Source organism: Geotrypetes seraphini, chromosome 16 (genome assembly GCF_902459505.1).
Source record: "Geotrypetes seraphini chromosome 16, aGeoSer1.1, whole genome shotgun sequence".
NCBI classification, from domain to species: domain Eukaryota; kingdom Metazoa; phylum Chordata; class Amphibia; order Gymnophiona; family Dermophiidae; genus Geotrypetes; species Geotrypetes seraphini.
The window spans coordinates 34,804,401-34,821,655 of record NC_047099.1 but is presented as its reverse complement, the minus strand read 5'-3'; the positions used below and the strand labels follow the sequence as shown (position 1 = coordinate 34,821,655).

The 17,255-nt window shown below is 43.3% G+C and overlaps 1 protein-coding gene across 1 annotated transcript; it reads right to left on the bottom strand.

Annotated features, from left to right (window-relative positions):
- Positions 1-1,408: 1,408 nt before the first annotated feature.
- LOC117349800 (protein phosphatase inhibitor 2-like) lies at positions 1,409-15,970 on the bottom strand. Its single transcript, XM_033923395.1, has 7 exons — positions 15,837-15,970; positions 15,513-15,620; positions 12,781-12,870; positions 11,372-11,472; positions 8,088-8,237; positions 1,699-1,855; positions 1,409-1,499 (listed from the first exon to the last, which is right to left on the bottom strand). The coding sequence occupies exons 2-7, from the start codon at positions 15,593-15,595 to the stop codon at positions 1,409-1,411; spliced, it is 672 nt and encodes a 223-aa protein (XP_033779286.1). The 5' UTR covers positions 15,596-15,620; positions 15,837-15,970.
- Between the last annotated feature and the right edge of the window lie 1,285 nt (positions 15,971-17,255).

The following is a 17,255-nucleotide window of genomic DNA, read 5'->3' as shown; positions in this document are numbered from 1 at the left end:
AATCAGGGTTGTAAAGTGCCTCTATAAATAGGCCCATCCATCCCTGAATTCTTTGTATGACACTGCATATTGCATGAGCAAATTCGGTTGAATGCCTAATTTGCATGCACAATTTAATTAACAAGCCAATTACCTTCAATCACTGGCCGCTAATTTAGCGTGGAGGGAACAGCAAACCCCTTGTTATTGAAGATATAGACTGCATATCGGAAGACATTATTTTCCTCGCTATGTAGCTACGTAGAATTTTTTTTCCCTTTTTCTTTATACCCTGTGCACAGTGCTGGGCTTCGGCCCGATGAGAGAGTAACAGTAGCAATTGTGGAGTTTTTTTTAATGCCAATGATAAGCGAATGAACAGCTTAAAATCATTATGGATTGCTGCCAAATAATCAATATTGCGGCCTTTCCTCCGCATTTATTTGCGATTGGTTCTCTCTCTCGTGGGGATTCCACCTCTGGCTGGTAACATTAATATTATTAATTATTTGGGGATTTATTGCTACCAATTTCTATTTTTTTTAATCATTTGGATATACCCTTCTTGGGGGCAGGTGTCTATTTGCGCATTTGCGCATTACTGGGTGTCGTTAAGAGGCAGATTCAGGACCTGGTCCCCGGATTTGGCAGCTGAAAAAAAATAAATGCACGCTGAGCGCATTCGAGGAACGGGCGCTGTTTGTATAATAGCCCGTTTTAGGTGGGAGAATTTACACTGACGCCTGGCGTGAATCATTGCGCCTGAATTAGGCACGCTTCTCCCACATTCTACCATACCGGGTGCATCTTCGGTGAACGCCTGTGCTCCTCCCTTGGCCCCACCCCCTTCTCAGTTACACGCTAAAGGATTTGCGTGCACGTCTTTATAGAATAGCAGGCAACGGGCTGTGGTAAAGCCTTCATTGGGGGGTCCATACAAAGCTACAGCAATACTCGTACGGTGGCTGTGAAGACTCCCGATGAAGCCTTGAGCCGAAACACGGTCTTTGTTGGGTCTCATCTGTGTATCTCTATAATAAAGAGCTGTTTAACTTGTATCCCATATTCTCTTGCCTGGCGTTTCCCACTGTACGCATCTGCTCAAACTATGCCCCCCCGAATTACTACTCACACTGTTCGTAGACCACCACACTATCTTGTGTTTCTACTTACACACCCATGTTCGGTCACACAATTTTATAAGATATACACAGAGAATCACAAAGAGATATATATATATATACAGACAGAAACGGCTACATGTCTCACATGCATGTAACACAGCTTTGTGTATAATGGAAGACAGACATAGATACACATGTTCTCCCACAAAAGCCCACAGCCATGGAGAGGCGGTGATCTATCCTTCACTGTTTCTGTCTCCCTTGTGCTCGTCCTAATGTAACAGCTGGAGATCCCTCGCTAGATGTTAACGGCCCCGATACGGGGCCCGGCCTCCCCTTTGTCGCCTGGATCCTCTTTGCTCTTTGGATTCCTCTTCGTCGTTCCACTCCTCCTTCCTGTGGGAAAATGAGGAATAAATCAGGCAGGCTTGGGGACCCCCGATTTATTCAGCCAACGGGCCAGCCAACAGAACAGGGGGGGGGGCCGTTTATTTGGACGTGGTTCACCTAACCCCACCACACCCCTTCACGTAACAGAAGAGAAGGCCCCCCAGATAAAGCTGCACTGCCCATCTCTGGCTTGAGGCCTCCTCACCCCAGCTGCTGTTGCTCTTCTGTTTCATTGTTTCTGAACATCCCTGAGCTAGAGTTCTCTGATTTCTTCCTCAGGTTCTCACTTTTCATCCGGAACCAGTTGTACCAACCCATCTTGGAAGAGGTGGAGATGTCCTTGAATGCAGAATCATCAGTCTCTATAAGACAGAGAGAGGTCAAATGTAAAACATTAATCAAGCCAGCCAAGAAAGATTTGAGAGAAAAAAAACCCAACAACTTGCCAAAGAGCTAAAAACTAATATTAAAAAAATCATTTGCAGGTACTCAAGCATTTCCCCTATCTGTCCCAGTGGGCTCACAAGGAGGATTAAGTGACTTGCCCAGGGTCACAGGGAGCAGTGCAGGGTTTGAACTAGAGGTCTGCACGGGAACGGGGATCGCGGGAATCCCCCCCCCCCTAACCCACGGGACTCCCACGGGGACCCCCCTCTAGCCAACGGGACTCCCACGGGGATGGAAGGCTTTGGAAGCAGGGTTCATCCATATAATATAATGGACACGTCAGCCTTAGTAAAAGAGGGGGTTTATAAGTTAATTATCTGAACAGAAAACAAAAAAAGGGTTCCACCAAAGAGATTCCACAAGGAAAACAGCAGCGCAAACACAAAAGAAACTGTGGAATTGATGTTCCTGTCAGAAGTAATTGCTGCTTTTTATGGGGACGGGCGGGGATGGAGGTAATTCCTTGCGGGGATGGGTGGGGTCGGAGAGGATCCTGACGGGGACGGGTGAGGACAGAGAGGATCCTGACGGGGACGGGTGGGGACGGAGAGGATCCTGACGGGGACGGGTGGGGACAGAGAGGATCCTGACGGGGATGGGTGGGGACGGAGAGGATCCTGACGGGGATGGGTGGGAACAGAGAGGATCCTGACGGGGACGGGTGGGGACGGAGAGGATCCTGACGGGGACGGGTGGGGACGGAGAGAATCCTGGCGGGAACGGGTGGGGACGGAGAGGATCCTGACGGGGATGGGTGGGGACGGAGAGAATCCTGGCGGGAACGGGTGGGGACAGAGAGGATCCTGACGGGGACGGGTGGGGACGGAGAGGATCCTGACGGGGACGGAGAGGATCCTGGCGGGAATGGGTGGGGACGGAGAGGATCTTGATGGGGACGGGTGGGGACGGAGAGGATCCTGACGGGGATGGGTGGGGACGGAGAGGATCCTGACGGGGACGGGTGGGGACAGAGAGGATCCTGACGGGGACGGGTGGGGACGGAGAGGATCCTGGCGGGAACGGGTGGGGACGGAGAGGATCCTGACGGGGACGGGTGGGGACGGAGAGGATCCTGACGGGGACAGGTGGGGACGGAGAGGATCCTGACGGGGACGGGTGGGGATGGAGAGGATCCTGGTGGGAACGGGTGGGGACAGAGAGGATCCTGATGGGGACGGGTGGGGACGGAGAGGATCCTGACGGGGACGGGTGGGGACGGAGAGGATCCTGACAGGGACGGGTGGGGACGGAGAGGATCCTGGCGGGATCGGGCGGGGATGGAGAGGATCCTGGCGGGGACGGGCGGGTCGGGTGGGATTTTTGTCCCCGTGCAACTCTCTAGTTTGAACCCCCAACCTCAGAGTGCTAAGGCTGTAACTCTAATCACTACACCACACCTTCCTCCTTGAGAAACCTGTAGGGGAATCAGTTGGATCACCCAGAATGAAGAGGGATATATTGGAAAAACTAAATTAGTTCTTTAGCAGGGAAGATGCTGGAGAGGCACAAATACTGGAAATAATTTTTATGTATAACAATTTTTATTTAAAGAATCAAATGATCAGTACAATAGGATAATACAAAAATACATTCAATACAATAAGAATTACAATAATATTTCATACACATTTAAATCATTCTTTGAAATTTAATTTCCATATGAATTAATTCAATCTTATCTACACCCCCCTTAATTCCATCCCCTACCCACTATCTTCCCCTAAATGAAATCCCTCACCCTGGATGAAAGTTGACAACAATAAAGAATTAAAATAAATAACTGGAATGTAATTAGTAAACCTAATTTTACATTACATTGGTGACTTCTATTCCGCTCGTACCTTGCAGTTCTAGGCGGATTACAAAGAAGCTAACTGGACATTTCCAGGAGATTTGCGATTTAGGGAGCTGTATACACGGACGATACTTTGGAGAGAAAAAATTTACAAGAGAGGGTGAGACTTTGAGGGGGGGATTTACAAGGGAGGGGAAGAGTTAAGATATCTGGATAAATTTTTTGAATAGCAGGGTTTGATTCCTTTTGAAATGATTTGAAGTCGCTTATTGTTGTCAGCAAGTTGGATAACCAAACTTCGTATTTTTGGTGAAAGATTCTGAATATAAGGATCCCAAACCTCCATAAAAAGACAAGTTTTTTTAGGCGAACCTCGAACCTCCCAACTCTCAAATAAAAATAAGCGATGTAATTGATTCCTCCAATGCCAAAAACTTAGAGATTCTTTCTGCAACCCAAATGGCATAATACATGTATGCCCAATCATACAGGCTTTCTGAAATAAAAGACATTTTGGTTGGCCAAAACCCCCACAAGCTGATGCTTTACCAAAAAAATTATTCCCCACTATCGAATTACCCCATAAAGAACCCAAAAATAATAGGATGGCAGACCAAAATGAGTTGATCAAAGGACACAACCAAAAAGCATGAGATAATGTGCCAGGATCTTTATTACATTTAATACAAATTGGAGTATCTATTAAATTCGCATGAAAAGCTTGAATTTGGGAAAAATAAGCCCTATGCAAAATTCTATAAGTACATTCTCTCCAAACACACTCTTTTATAATCTTTGGTAGTCTATTAATAGATTGAGTAAAATCAAGAGGAGAAATCGGAATTCCCAACTCCTCATTCCAATTTTGTGGAATTTTATCATATGTACGGGGTGGTAATATATTCCGCCACACTTGTGTAATAAAGAAACTGAAATAATTTTTAAAAAGTGACAATTCAGAAAAACCACAAGCAAGTAGTTAAGAAACTGGAAGATGCAATAAACAGTTTGCTAAACTACAAATTAACAAATCACCGGGACCATACCGCTACTAATGACTGGGTAGTCAATTCAGAGCGGTTTACATGAGCTTCAGTAATGGTGATACTATACATGAGGTACGATTTATGAGCTTTTATAATGATATTACAATACTTGAGCTTCAGTAATGGTGTTACTATGCATGAGGTACGATTTATGAGCTTTTATAATGATATTACAATACTTGAGCTTCAGTAATGGTGATACTATACATGAGGTACGATTTATGAGCTTTTATAATGATATTACAATACATGAGCTTCAGTAATGGTGATACTATACATGAGGTACGATTTATGAGCTTTTATAATGATATTACAATACTTGAGCTTCAGTAATGGTGATACTATACATGAGGTACGATTTATGAGCTTTTATAATGATATTACAATACATGAGCTTCAGTAATGGTGTTACTATGCATGAGGTACGATTTATGAGCTTTTATAATGATATTACAATACTTGAGCTTCAGTAATGGTGATACTATACATGAGGTACGATTTATGAGCTTTTATAATGATATTACAATACTTGAGCTTCAGTAATGGTGTTACTATGCATGAGGTACGATTTATGAGCTTTTATAATGATATTACAATACTTGAGCTTCAGTAATGGTGATACTATACATGAGGTACGATTTATGAGCTTTTATAATGATATTACAATACTTGAGCTTCAGTAATGGTGTTACTATGCATGAGGTACGATTTATGAGCTTTTTAATGATATTACAATACTTGAGCTTCAGTAATGGTGATACTATACATGAGGTACGATTTATGAGCTTTTATAATGATATTACAATACATGAGCTTCAGTAATGGTGTTACTATGCATGAGGTACGATTTATGAGCTTTTATAATGATATTACAATACTTGAGCTTCAGTAATGGTGATACTATACATGAGGTACGATTTATGAGCTTTTATAATGATATTACAATACTTGAGCTTCAGTAATGGTGTTACTATGCATGAGGTACGATTTATGAGCTTTTATAATGATATTACAATACTTGAGCTTCAGTAATGGTGATACTATGCATGAGGTACGATTTATGAGCTTTTATAATGATATTACAATACTTGAGCTTCAGTAATGGTGTTACTATGCATGAGGTACGATTTATGAGCTTTTATAATGATATTACAATACTTGAGCTTCAGTAATGGTGATACTATACATGAGGTACGATTTATGAGCTTTTATAATGATATTACAATACTTGAGCTTCAGTAATGGTGATACTATACATGAGGTACGATTTATGAGCTTTTATAATGATATTACAATACATGAGCTTCAGTAATGGTGATACTATACATGAGGTACGATTTATGAGCTTTTATAATGATATTACAATACTTGAGCTTCAGTAATGGTGTTACTATGCATGAGGTACGATTTATGAGCTTTTATAATGATATTACAATACTTGAGCTTCAGTAATGGTGATACTATACATGAGGTACGATTTATGAGCTTTTATAATGATATTACAATACTTGAGCTTCAGTAATGGTGTTACTATGCATGAGGTACGATTTATGAGCTTTTATAATGATATTACAATACTTGAGCTTCAGTAATGGTGATACTATACATGAGGTACGATTTATGAGCTTTTATAATGATATTACAATACTTGAGCTTCAGTAGTGGTGTTACTATGCATGAAATGTGGAACTGAACTAAATGCAGTACATAACAAATAGAAGGTTTCAAATAAAGAGAGGTGTATAATGGAGTGGCCCAGGGATCACTGTGGCTTAACATTTATATAAAATGATCTGGAAAAAGGAGCAACAAGGGAGGTCATAATGCAGATAGCATAAAATTATTCAAAGTTGAGCAGACTATGAGTAACTGCAGAAGGGCCTTGTGAGGCTGGGCACATAAATGACAAATCAAATTTAGGAAGTAATTTTATACATGGATTCCAGCTGTATAACTAGATCAGGGGTAGGGAACTCCGGTCCTCGAGAGCTGTATTCCAGTCGGGTTTTCAAGATTTCCCCAATGAATATGCATGAGATCTATCTGCATGCACGGCTTTCAATGCATATTTATTGGGGAAATCCTGAAAACCCGACTGGAATACGGCTCTTGAGGACCGGAGTTCGCTACCTCTGATCTAGAGATTTTGCTTCTGCTTTTTCAAGTAGGGTAGCACTAACAATTTTCCTGCCCCAGGAGGGTTTTGCAATCTAAAGGTAACAAGAGAGTTCACTGGCTCTGACTGCAAGCCACTCTCCCATTCCTCGGACGCTGAGCGTCTGAATACGGCACAGACGGCTGAAGGGAGTAGATTTCTCATAGCTGTATATCAGGGATCTCAAAGTCCCTCCTGGAGGACCGCGATCCAGCCGGGTTTTCAGGATTTCCCCAGTGAATATGCATGAGATCTATTTGCATGCACTGCTTTCAATGCATATTCATTGGGGAAATCCTGAAAACCCGACTGGAATACGGCTCTCGAGGACCGGAGTTCCCTACCCCTGAGCTAGCTCATACACATTGAAATTGCTTCTTATACAACTGCATAGCACGTATGTTGCGAAAAATATGCACAGGAATTGAACTTGCGATGTACTTTTGTGCATTTGGAAAATGGGGATTTATGGGGATGGCGCTGAGAATAGTTTAGACCAGGGGTGGGCAACTCCAGTCCTCGAGGGCCGGAATCCAGTCGGGTGTTCGGGATTCCCCCAGTGAATATGCGTTGAAAGCAGGGCATGCAAATAAATCTCGTGCATATTCAGGGGGGAAATCCTGAAAACCCGACTGGATTCCGGCCCTCGAGAAGGGACTTTGACACCCCTGTCTTAATATATAGTCAATTATCCCAGTTGTGACCACAGAGTATTTTCATAAGCAAGTGATCCAACCTACATAAAAAGCTATTTGAAGTTCAGGGAGAGGTTCCCCCAAGCTCTGTCCAGACAGCAAAAAGGGACATGAAAAAAGGTCACTAATCAGATCCAACAGGCCTTAACTAACCAAAGGGAAGACTGCACAGGTTTACCACTCCTACCTGCTGGAGACTGAGAACAGACTGATTGTAAATGGGACTGCACAGCTCACTTGTATTGTAGCCAAAAGTCAATGTCTCAGTCTACACCTGCTGGCAGAGGAGCGTAAACCCATCCGTTCTGTGGGAGGCTAAAGAAGTTCTATTTTTATACTGTCTCAAGATAGATGCGTGCCCACATTACCTCCGGAGATACATCCCCATCACTGTGCTGCCACATGATAGGGTTCCCTCTTTGATGTCACAGCACGGAGGGTATGGCTACCCCTCACCTTTTTTCTTCGTATGTTTAACCGGCACGGTGCCCGCCTCGTCCTCGGACTCGACGTCTTCCTCGTCATGCAGGGTTTGCCATCTCATCCGGAGATACTTGCCTTCGTCGTAGTGAGCCTTCCTTTTCTTAAGAAACTGCATGGCTTCTTCTGCAGAGGACGGAAGACAAAGCAGAAAAGAGAAACCCAGACTGCAGCGTTAGAAAGAGGGTCTTGCAAAATGACATGCCTGCACAGGAGCCTATAGACCCATGCCAGAGTCAGATGGATATAATTTCCCATAGGCCTTCGCTGACATAAGTTATGCCAACTGAAAATGCTGAATGCTAGCGATAGCTATGCTGACGGAAAGAAAGTGTGACGGTGTTGCGTTTCAAATCATCTATTAAATACAACACATATTCGTTTTTGGTCATGCCCTTTAATTAGGTCATTCTGGTCTGCCGTCCTGTTATTTTTAGGCTCATTATGGGGTTGTTCTGTTGTAGATTCATACCCTTAATGGCGAGATCCTAGCAAAAACGGTAGCAGAACGAGACTTGGGGGTAATCGTCAGCGGGGACATGAAGTCTGCCAATCAAGTGGAGCAGGCTTCGTCCAAGGCAAGACAAATCATGGGCTGCATACGAAGGGGTTTCGTCAGTCGTAAGGCGGAAGTCATTATGCCATTGTATAGATCCATGGTGAGGCCCCACCTGGAGTACTGTGTGCAATTCTGGAGGCCGCATGATCGCAAGGATGTGCTGAGACTGGAGTCGGTGCAAAGAATGGCCACCCGGATGGTCTCGGGACTCAAGGAGCTACCATACGAAAAACGGCTTGACAAATTACAGCTATACTCGCTCGAGGAGCGCAGAGAGAGGGGGGACATGATCGAGACGTTCAAGTATCTTACGGGCCGCATCGAGGCGGAGGAAGATATCTTCTTTTTCAAGGGTCCCACGACAACAAGAGGGCATCCGTTGAAAATCAGGGGCGGGAAACTACGAGGTGACACCAGGAAATTCTTTTTCACTGAAAGAGTGGTTGATCGCTGGAATAGTCTTCCACTACAGGTGATTGAGGCCAGCAGCGTGCCTGATTTTAAGGCCAAATGGGATCGGCACATGGGATCTATTCACAGGGCAAAGGTAGGGGAGGGACAATAAGGTGGGCAGACTAGATGGGCCGTGGCCCTTATCTGCCGTCTATTTCTATGTTTCTATGTAAGGGGAGCAATTTTTGGAAAAGCTGCGGCTTGTGGGGTTTTTTGGTAAAAAGAAGTGTCTCTTATTTCAAAAGGCGTGTATAATAGGACATAAATTTAATTTAATTTTATTTCTTCTATACTGCTATACCGTGAGGTTCAAAGCGGTTTACAACAAAGATGCATTAAAGATACAATAAAATAAAAATAAATAAAGATATATACTTGGAAGTTCTCTAACTGTCCCGAAGGCTCACAATCTAACTAAAGTACCTGAGAAAACAATTATTAAAAATGGTGAAGATAGAAAAGATCAAAAACAGAGATAGAGACAAGATAGTATTAAATGTATTATGCAATTTTGGTTATCAAAAGAAGCTCCTAGTTTTTGGCATTGGAGGAATCAGTTTCATCGTCTATTGTTATGTGAGACTTGGGAAGTTAGGCGTTCGGCTAGGAAAATTCATATGTTTATGGAAATTTGGGATCCGTATATTCAGAATCTTTCAACTAAGGCAAGAAGTTTAATTCTTAATGATTTACATTGAAGCTATGATTATTTATCTAAAATTCCAGTTCTTTACTTTTATTATTCTTTTATTTTTGTCAATTTTCATTGGGTTTGGGGGGGTTTAGTATGATTCTTTCAATAAAAAAGTTAAAAACTAAATTTGGGGGGGAGGATAGGGGGGAGAGGTCAATAGGGAAAAGGGAAAGGAGGTAGGAATTAGGGGGAGGGTATTGAGAGATGGAATGGGTATTTTAGAAATATATTTTGAAGAAATGAAAGATATTTGATGGAAATTAATATGATGAATTTTAATTTAATGACTATTTTATTGTATTATATTATTGTATATTTACTGATTTCTTCAATAAAAAATGTTATAAATTAAATAAATACAACACCAAATATCAGTCCATATGACATATCCTCTTTGTGGATCCTTTCAGACTCTCTTGTACCCGACACGGTCCGTGTTTCGGCTATGATACCGAAGCCTGCGTCAGGGGTGTGGGTAAACGATCCACTAGATGGCGCTGCATCTATGGAGAAAATACTGTACAGTCACAAAGCCAACGTATCGCTCGCGAAAGGATATGTCGTATGGAGTGATATTTATTTATATATGTGTTGTATTTAATAAATGAGTTGAAACGCAACACCGTCACAGGTTCATGTGTACAGTTCCCTCCCCACTTTCTTTCTTTTGTTGGTATTTGCCGCGAGGTTGCTGGCTGTTTTTGTGCTTACGCCTACAGGCCGAGCCATGTTAGGGCCTGAAAATCTAGATGCACTACATCAACCTGCTCACCTTTATCCACATGTTTATTCACAGACCCCTGTGGCACTCCACTGTTTACTCTCCTCCATTGAAAAAAAAAAATGACCATTTAACCCTACCCTCTGTTTTCTATCCAATAACCAATTCCTAATCCACGATTGACCTTTGTCACCTGTCCCATGACTCTTTAATTTTCTCAGGAGCCTAGGTCTTACTCAGGCAACATTCTAGAACAGAATTGGCTATACTAAAGGTAAGTACAAATACTTTTATTTAATCAATTTATACAAAATATAAAAATTAAAAGTGAATGAAATACATGTTAGTTAAGTAATTCTTTGATATATTGTTGGGACTAATGAGGACTTATGCCACTATGAGTTCAATAACTTATGCAGTGATCTGAAGATTTTGTTCCAGCATTGTCTCAGTGTGGACTTGTGAATTTGTCTCTCGAAGAAACAGTGTGAAAGGTTTTTGGAGTGAATAATATCAAAAATTGAGAGGCTTTATTATCAATATAACCAACCCTGGCACTCCAGAGGCCACAGTCCACCCAAATGGCACATATAACTTGAAATGTCTTAGAACCATCCAACTCAAACTTTTTAAGTTACGCCCATTATTTGGGCAAGCTGCTGCCTCAGGAAAGCCCTAAATCCTAACTCCATTTTTGGACAGATCATACTGGCTGTATAACAAATTATATATCCAAAATATTACTTCAAGAGGCCCACGTTTTGAATAAAAACATTTTGGCGGTTGACACTGCTTTTGAATATTTGCCTCTCCGTTTCCAAACCTTGAGATACCTTTGGCCTCAGGTGAAAAATCCTCGTCTCCAAATGATGTCCTGCTAAAGCTTTCTGTAGACTGGAGAATTTTGGCAGGAATCCCATCCATTACAGCCAGCCTACAAAGAGAGAAAGCAGAGACTATCAGTGGGTGGCTGTAGAGAGTGACAGAATGGACATCGCTTGACTGCATAGTCTGGGAGTCGTGGATAGAGGGTTCATATTGATGGCGGGGAAAGGAGGATCGGTTCAGAACCAGCACCCAAATAGTTGGGGGTGCTGCATGCACGCAACCCCAAACTAGGCCTACAAATGCCAGTTAGCAAGGAGAGACACCTGAGACTGTCAGTGTGTGACAAAGAACAGCAGAGACTGGCACCTATAATAGAAACAGCAAAGGCTGGCAGCACATAAGGAGTAACAAAAGAGACTGTTAGTCTGTGACAGCAGAGACAGCTCATCTCTTAACACTGGCAAAAGCAGAAACTGGCAATCTATTCATAGATATAGAAGAGACTGGCAGTGTACAATTCTGGAGGCCGCACCTTCAAAAAGATTTTAAAAGGATGGAGTCGGTCCAGAGGTAGGCTACTAAAAATGGCGCGTTGTCTTCGTCATAAGGCGTATGGGGACAGACTTAAAGATCTCAATCTGTATACTTTGGAGGAAAGGCGGGAGAGGGGAGATATGATAGAGATGTTTAAATACCTATGTCATGTAAATGCGCATGAGTCGAGTCTCTTTCATTTGAAAGGAAACTCTGCAATGAGAGGGCAAAGGATGAAGTTAAGAGGTGATAGGCTCCGGAGTAATCTGAGGAAATACTTTTTTACAGAAAGGGTGGTAGATGCGTGGAACAGTCTCCCGGAAGAGGTGGTGGAGACAGAGACTGTGTCTGAATTCAAGAAGGCATGGGATAGCCACGTGGTATCTTTTAGAGAAAGGAAGAGATAATGGTTATTGCGGATGGGCAGACTGGATGGGCCATTTGGCCTTTATCTGCCGTCATGTTTCTATGTCCTTAAGGAGAGACAGCATAGATTGTTATTGTGTGATATGAGACAGCCAAAGGGGTGAGCTCTGTGGGCACAGTGGGTACTTGCTCAAATTCTCACTGTGTCCACATTGGGGTACGTTATGTTGAGTTTGGCCTTCATCCAATAGTTTTGAATAGATGGTTGTTAGGTTGACATCATCTAACAGGAGAGGCAGAAGAGACTAGCAGTCTATAGGGACACAACAGAAAAATTCAGTCTGAAATACCACAGAAAGCAGAGACCACTAGTCTGTAGAGACAGACAACAGATACTAGCAGCCTGCCCAGTAATAACAGAGATAGCCAATCTGCATGAAAAACAGTGTGAAAAGACCAACCCATCTTTCCTCTTTTCTTCCCCCACCTCCATGTTTCCCCTTTCCCTCACTACCTCTCTGCCAGGGCTTCAGGGGTGATATGTTCTTCCTGTACGTTTGACGTTTTACTGCTTGTTCCCTCTTCTGTCCCATCATCCATTAATCTGCAAAGACAAGAGAGTAAGCTGGCAGGGTCCCACATCAACTGAGAGAAATTAATTGGTCTAATGAGAGCGCCTACCCAACGTCCATGTTCATTGTCAAGCCTGCAGCTGCTTCCCCCTCTTTCTGGGCTGACTGAAAGATTAAAGAAGCATAGGCACTGCTTGGGCACAGGTCTGTGCTTGACGTCAAATTTCAAGTTCAAGTTTATTAGCGATTTACAATTAACATGGAGGAGGGAGGGAATACAAGTAATCATATAAGACACGACGAGAGACAAAGACTCCAACTGAAGAACTAGAATGATAGGAAAAAGGGAGAAATACAATTTGTATAGGAAAGAAACATAAAAAGCGTAGAACGAGAGTAGAGGGAAGAAACCCTAAAGAGAAAGGGTGGGGGGGAAGGAATAATGTTTAATATTGCTGAGAGTAAGGCTATATTGAAAGTTCAGAGATATGTCAGAGTTAGAATTCAAACGCATCTTTCTCCCCCCCCCCTCTCTCCACAGATAAATCTCCAGGTATTATTACAGAACATTGAAATAGGAGGTAATTGCGGAATCCACCGTTCTAGGATTTAAGGGTAAGTTAGATGTACATCTCCTTATGAGTGGCATGAAGTGACATGGGTAAGGGTAAGCTAGATGCACTTCTCTTTACGAGAAGCTTAGAGTGATATGGGAACCAAAACTATGCCAGGATACACCTGGTGGGGCCTCCGCGTGTGCGGATTGCCGGACTTGATGAACCTAGGGTCTGTTCCGGGGATGGCGCTTCTTATGTTTATGTTCTATAACAGTACCCTAAAAATGGGCCCTATCTCAGGTAGCTATAATAATACCTTGAGATTTGCTCTGTCTCAGTCATCTAATATAATAAATTCCTAAGCGCACATGCGCACTCCCACCTTCGTGCTCCCGTTTTCCGTGAGCTGTAGGGACTCACAGGTAGGAGTGCGCATGTGCGCGGCGGTGCGGAGCCTGTCGGATGTGGCGGCTCTTGCAGTCTGAACTTAAGGATGTGAACTGGCCATGGCAACGTCAGCGGGGGCCGGAACAGACTTTAATTCCTGCCTCCCAGGCTTCTCCTCCTGAAGACCCCGAAGCAGACATATTTAAATAAGTAATCACACATTTAGGGTGAAATTTTAAGAAAAAAAAGTTGCTCCCAATGATAATACACGAGATTTGTATTGATGAAATTCTTTCCGCCTAAACTGGGTCGCTCTACAAACGTCTGGAAATATTTGCAGTTTCTGCCCACAAAAAAGGAACTCTTTTTTCAAGAAATAATTTTTCAACACCATACTTTTTACAATTCTCTGAGGCAAATGTAACCAAGAGGGTGGCACAATCTGAAATATCATCGTAACTTGTTTCAAGAAATAATGTTAAATTTTCCAATGGATCTTTCCAAGGGAGGGTTAATGTTTTACGTCTCTGAACCATATCTTTTACTTTTGCTTCCAATGCGCACAGAAGAAACAGGAAAGCGTGAGGGGACATTAACTTGGCCTTTTGAGCTAATTAAGGGTATAATGCATGGTATAATGCAGGGTATGGTATAGAAGGACTGAGGTTGAGATAGACACTACAGAATAACATAGGATGCTTAGAACAGGGGTGTCCAATGTCGGTCCTCGAGGGCCGCAGTCCAGTCCACTGCTTTCATTGTATGCTAATAGATCTCATGCATATTCATTGGGGAATCCTGAAAACCCGACTGGATTGCGGCCCTCGAGGACCGACATTGGACACCCCTGGCTTAGAACATAAGATCATAAGCATTGTCATACTGCAGGGGTGTCCAATGTCGGTCCTCGAGGGCCGCAGTCCAGTCGGGTTTTCAAGATTTCCCCAATGAATATTCATGAGATCTATTTGCATGCACTGCTTTCATTGTATGCTAATAGATCTCATGCATATTCATTGGGGAAATCCTGAAAACCCGACTGGATTGCGGCCCTCGAGGACCGACATTGGACACCCCTGTCATACTGGGACAGACCGAAGGTCCATCAAGCCCAATTTCCAACAGTGGCCAATTCAGATCACAAGTACCTGGCAGAAACCCAAAGAGTAGCAACATTCCAGAGCTGAGATTGTGATGTCATAAAGCTTCATTCCACCAAGGCCTAAGAGCCAACCTCATCAGTGACATCACAATGGCTTCATTAACCTAGATTCACATAAGAATCAGAGTATGAATGGGCCCAGCCACTGACCCTCAAAGCTTTGCACTGATGAAGGACTGAGGATGAGATAGACTCTAAAGAATGACACTGGATGGTTTCCTGCAGTTATCTGTCCCCATGTTATTCTTCAGGTAGCCCCCCCCCCCCCCCAAGCCTACCTGCATCCCTAATCGTCCTGAAGGGTCATTGAGGGCAGAAGTGCAACTCCCTTGTGGTGCCTTTTCAAAATGGCTGCAGCGACCCACTTAAATTGCCTTGAATATCAAGCCTGTAATTCTCAACCCCAGGCAGACCAAAGTCTTCTGAATGGCAGTGCTGGCCAGGCTGGCTAATTTGAGGACAATATTAGAAGTCCCAGAGACATGGCAGGTGTGCCTCTAAATACAGGTGACCTATTATTACAAGCCCCTGAGCCAGGGAAAATCTGTGTGATTATTAACACAATTACCTGAGGAATGGCGTGTCTGGTTCATTTATCTTTATGAAGCCATAATCTTTCTCAGCAGGGTGGTAAGTGGCTAAGATGTTCATTTCATCCCACCTCTGGGATTTCTGCCTGTAAACCAAAGGAACAAATGGTTAGCGAAAGGCTCCAAAGCTAGCTCTGGCAAACAGACACAAGAAAACCTGCAGTACATTAATTCTCTTTCCCTAAATTTTTTGTTCAAGGAGGGTCTAGATAGGTTCCTAAAAGAAAAGGGGATTGAGGGCTACAGATAGAAGTAGAGGTGGCTTATAGGAATAGTCAGAGACCACGTCGCAGGTCATGGACCTGATGGGCCGCCGCGGGAGCGGACCGCTGGGCACGATGGACCTCTGGTCTGACCCAGTGGAGGCAACTTCTTATGTTTTTTATGCTCTTAACCTTCTACAGACCCAGTGTTCACGTTTCTGCGGAAGTAATTTCTGTTGTGAGACCCTCAGAAGAGCACAGCTCTTGTTACATCTCTTCCTGTGTATGTAATTTCATTCACAGGAACACCCTTATATATGCTGTGCCTTCAGATTCACTAGCTCCAGCCTTATTCACCTGTTACAAGTATTCCCACGGGAAATGAAACATCCTAATCTCTTATTTGTCTGTCTGTTGAGCAGTGACTGATTCCTACATGTTTGAGTATACATGCTGTGTATTAGAGAATGACACAGAGACAAATTGGTCCCCGTTCCCGCAGGAACTCAATTTCCCCATTCTGCCACTGTCCTTGTCCCCGCCCCATTCCTGTAAGCTCTTCCTTAACCGCACAAGCCTCGAACACTTATGATTTTAAAGTGTTTGAGGCCTGTGCAGATGAGGACGGAGCTTGCAGGAATGGACTCATGGGGACGAGATGAGAAGTTTCAAGTTTAAGTTTATTAAAATCTTATTATATCGCCAAATCAGACTTCAAGGCGGTGTACATATCATGTTAAAATAAAAGTGTTAAAAAAATACAGGGTACAACAAAGGGATATCGTACAAAGGCTTAACAATACAAGACTGACAGACAAACTGGTACAGAAGGGAGGCGGTAGAACTATATTATTTTAAAGAGATAGAACAAGTGGAACGGAGAGGGACGGGGAAAAATTTGTCCCAGTGTATGTCTAGTAGCGCTATAGAAATAAATAGCATTGTAGTGGTAAAGACACAATCTTTTGGTTGAATCCCCATTGCATTACTATTTGTGGTACCTCTCCACGTGGGGTTCTGAGTTGCTAGAGGGATCCAAGAGCTCCTTGTTCTTTAAAATCCCCTTTTGATGTTTACGACTGGTCGAGCTACCTGATCCCGAAGCCTCCTGTCTTGATGTGTTTTCCATGTTGAAAGCCCTGAAAAGTCTCAGGATCAGAAGAGAGGGGGAGTGGAGGGAGAAAGAAGGAAGGGATGGGGGTAGGCAGCCACTTCAAAGAAACAGAAGAGGTGGGCTGTTATTGGAAACACGGCCCAGGGTACTTCAGTTTGTAGAAGCCCATCTTAATGATAAGGATTATATAAAAATACAAGGCAGCTAAATCCGTGGCTCTTTTCAACTCTTGAAGAAAGACAGGCTGATGTGGTCTTCCATTGTGATGTCACTTCTGCTGTAGCTCCAAAGATTCTTAACTTATGAAGCAAAACTCACAATGCACAGGAAGCAGGGGAAGCTGACAGGATTCTCCAGTGCATGTAAATAGGCATCGCCTATAGGCAAAGGGAGGTTGTGTTGCT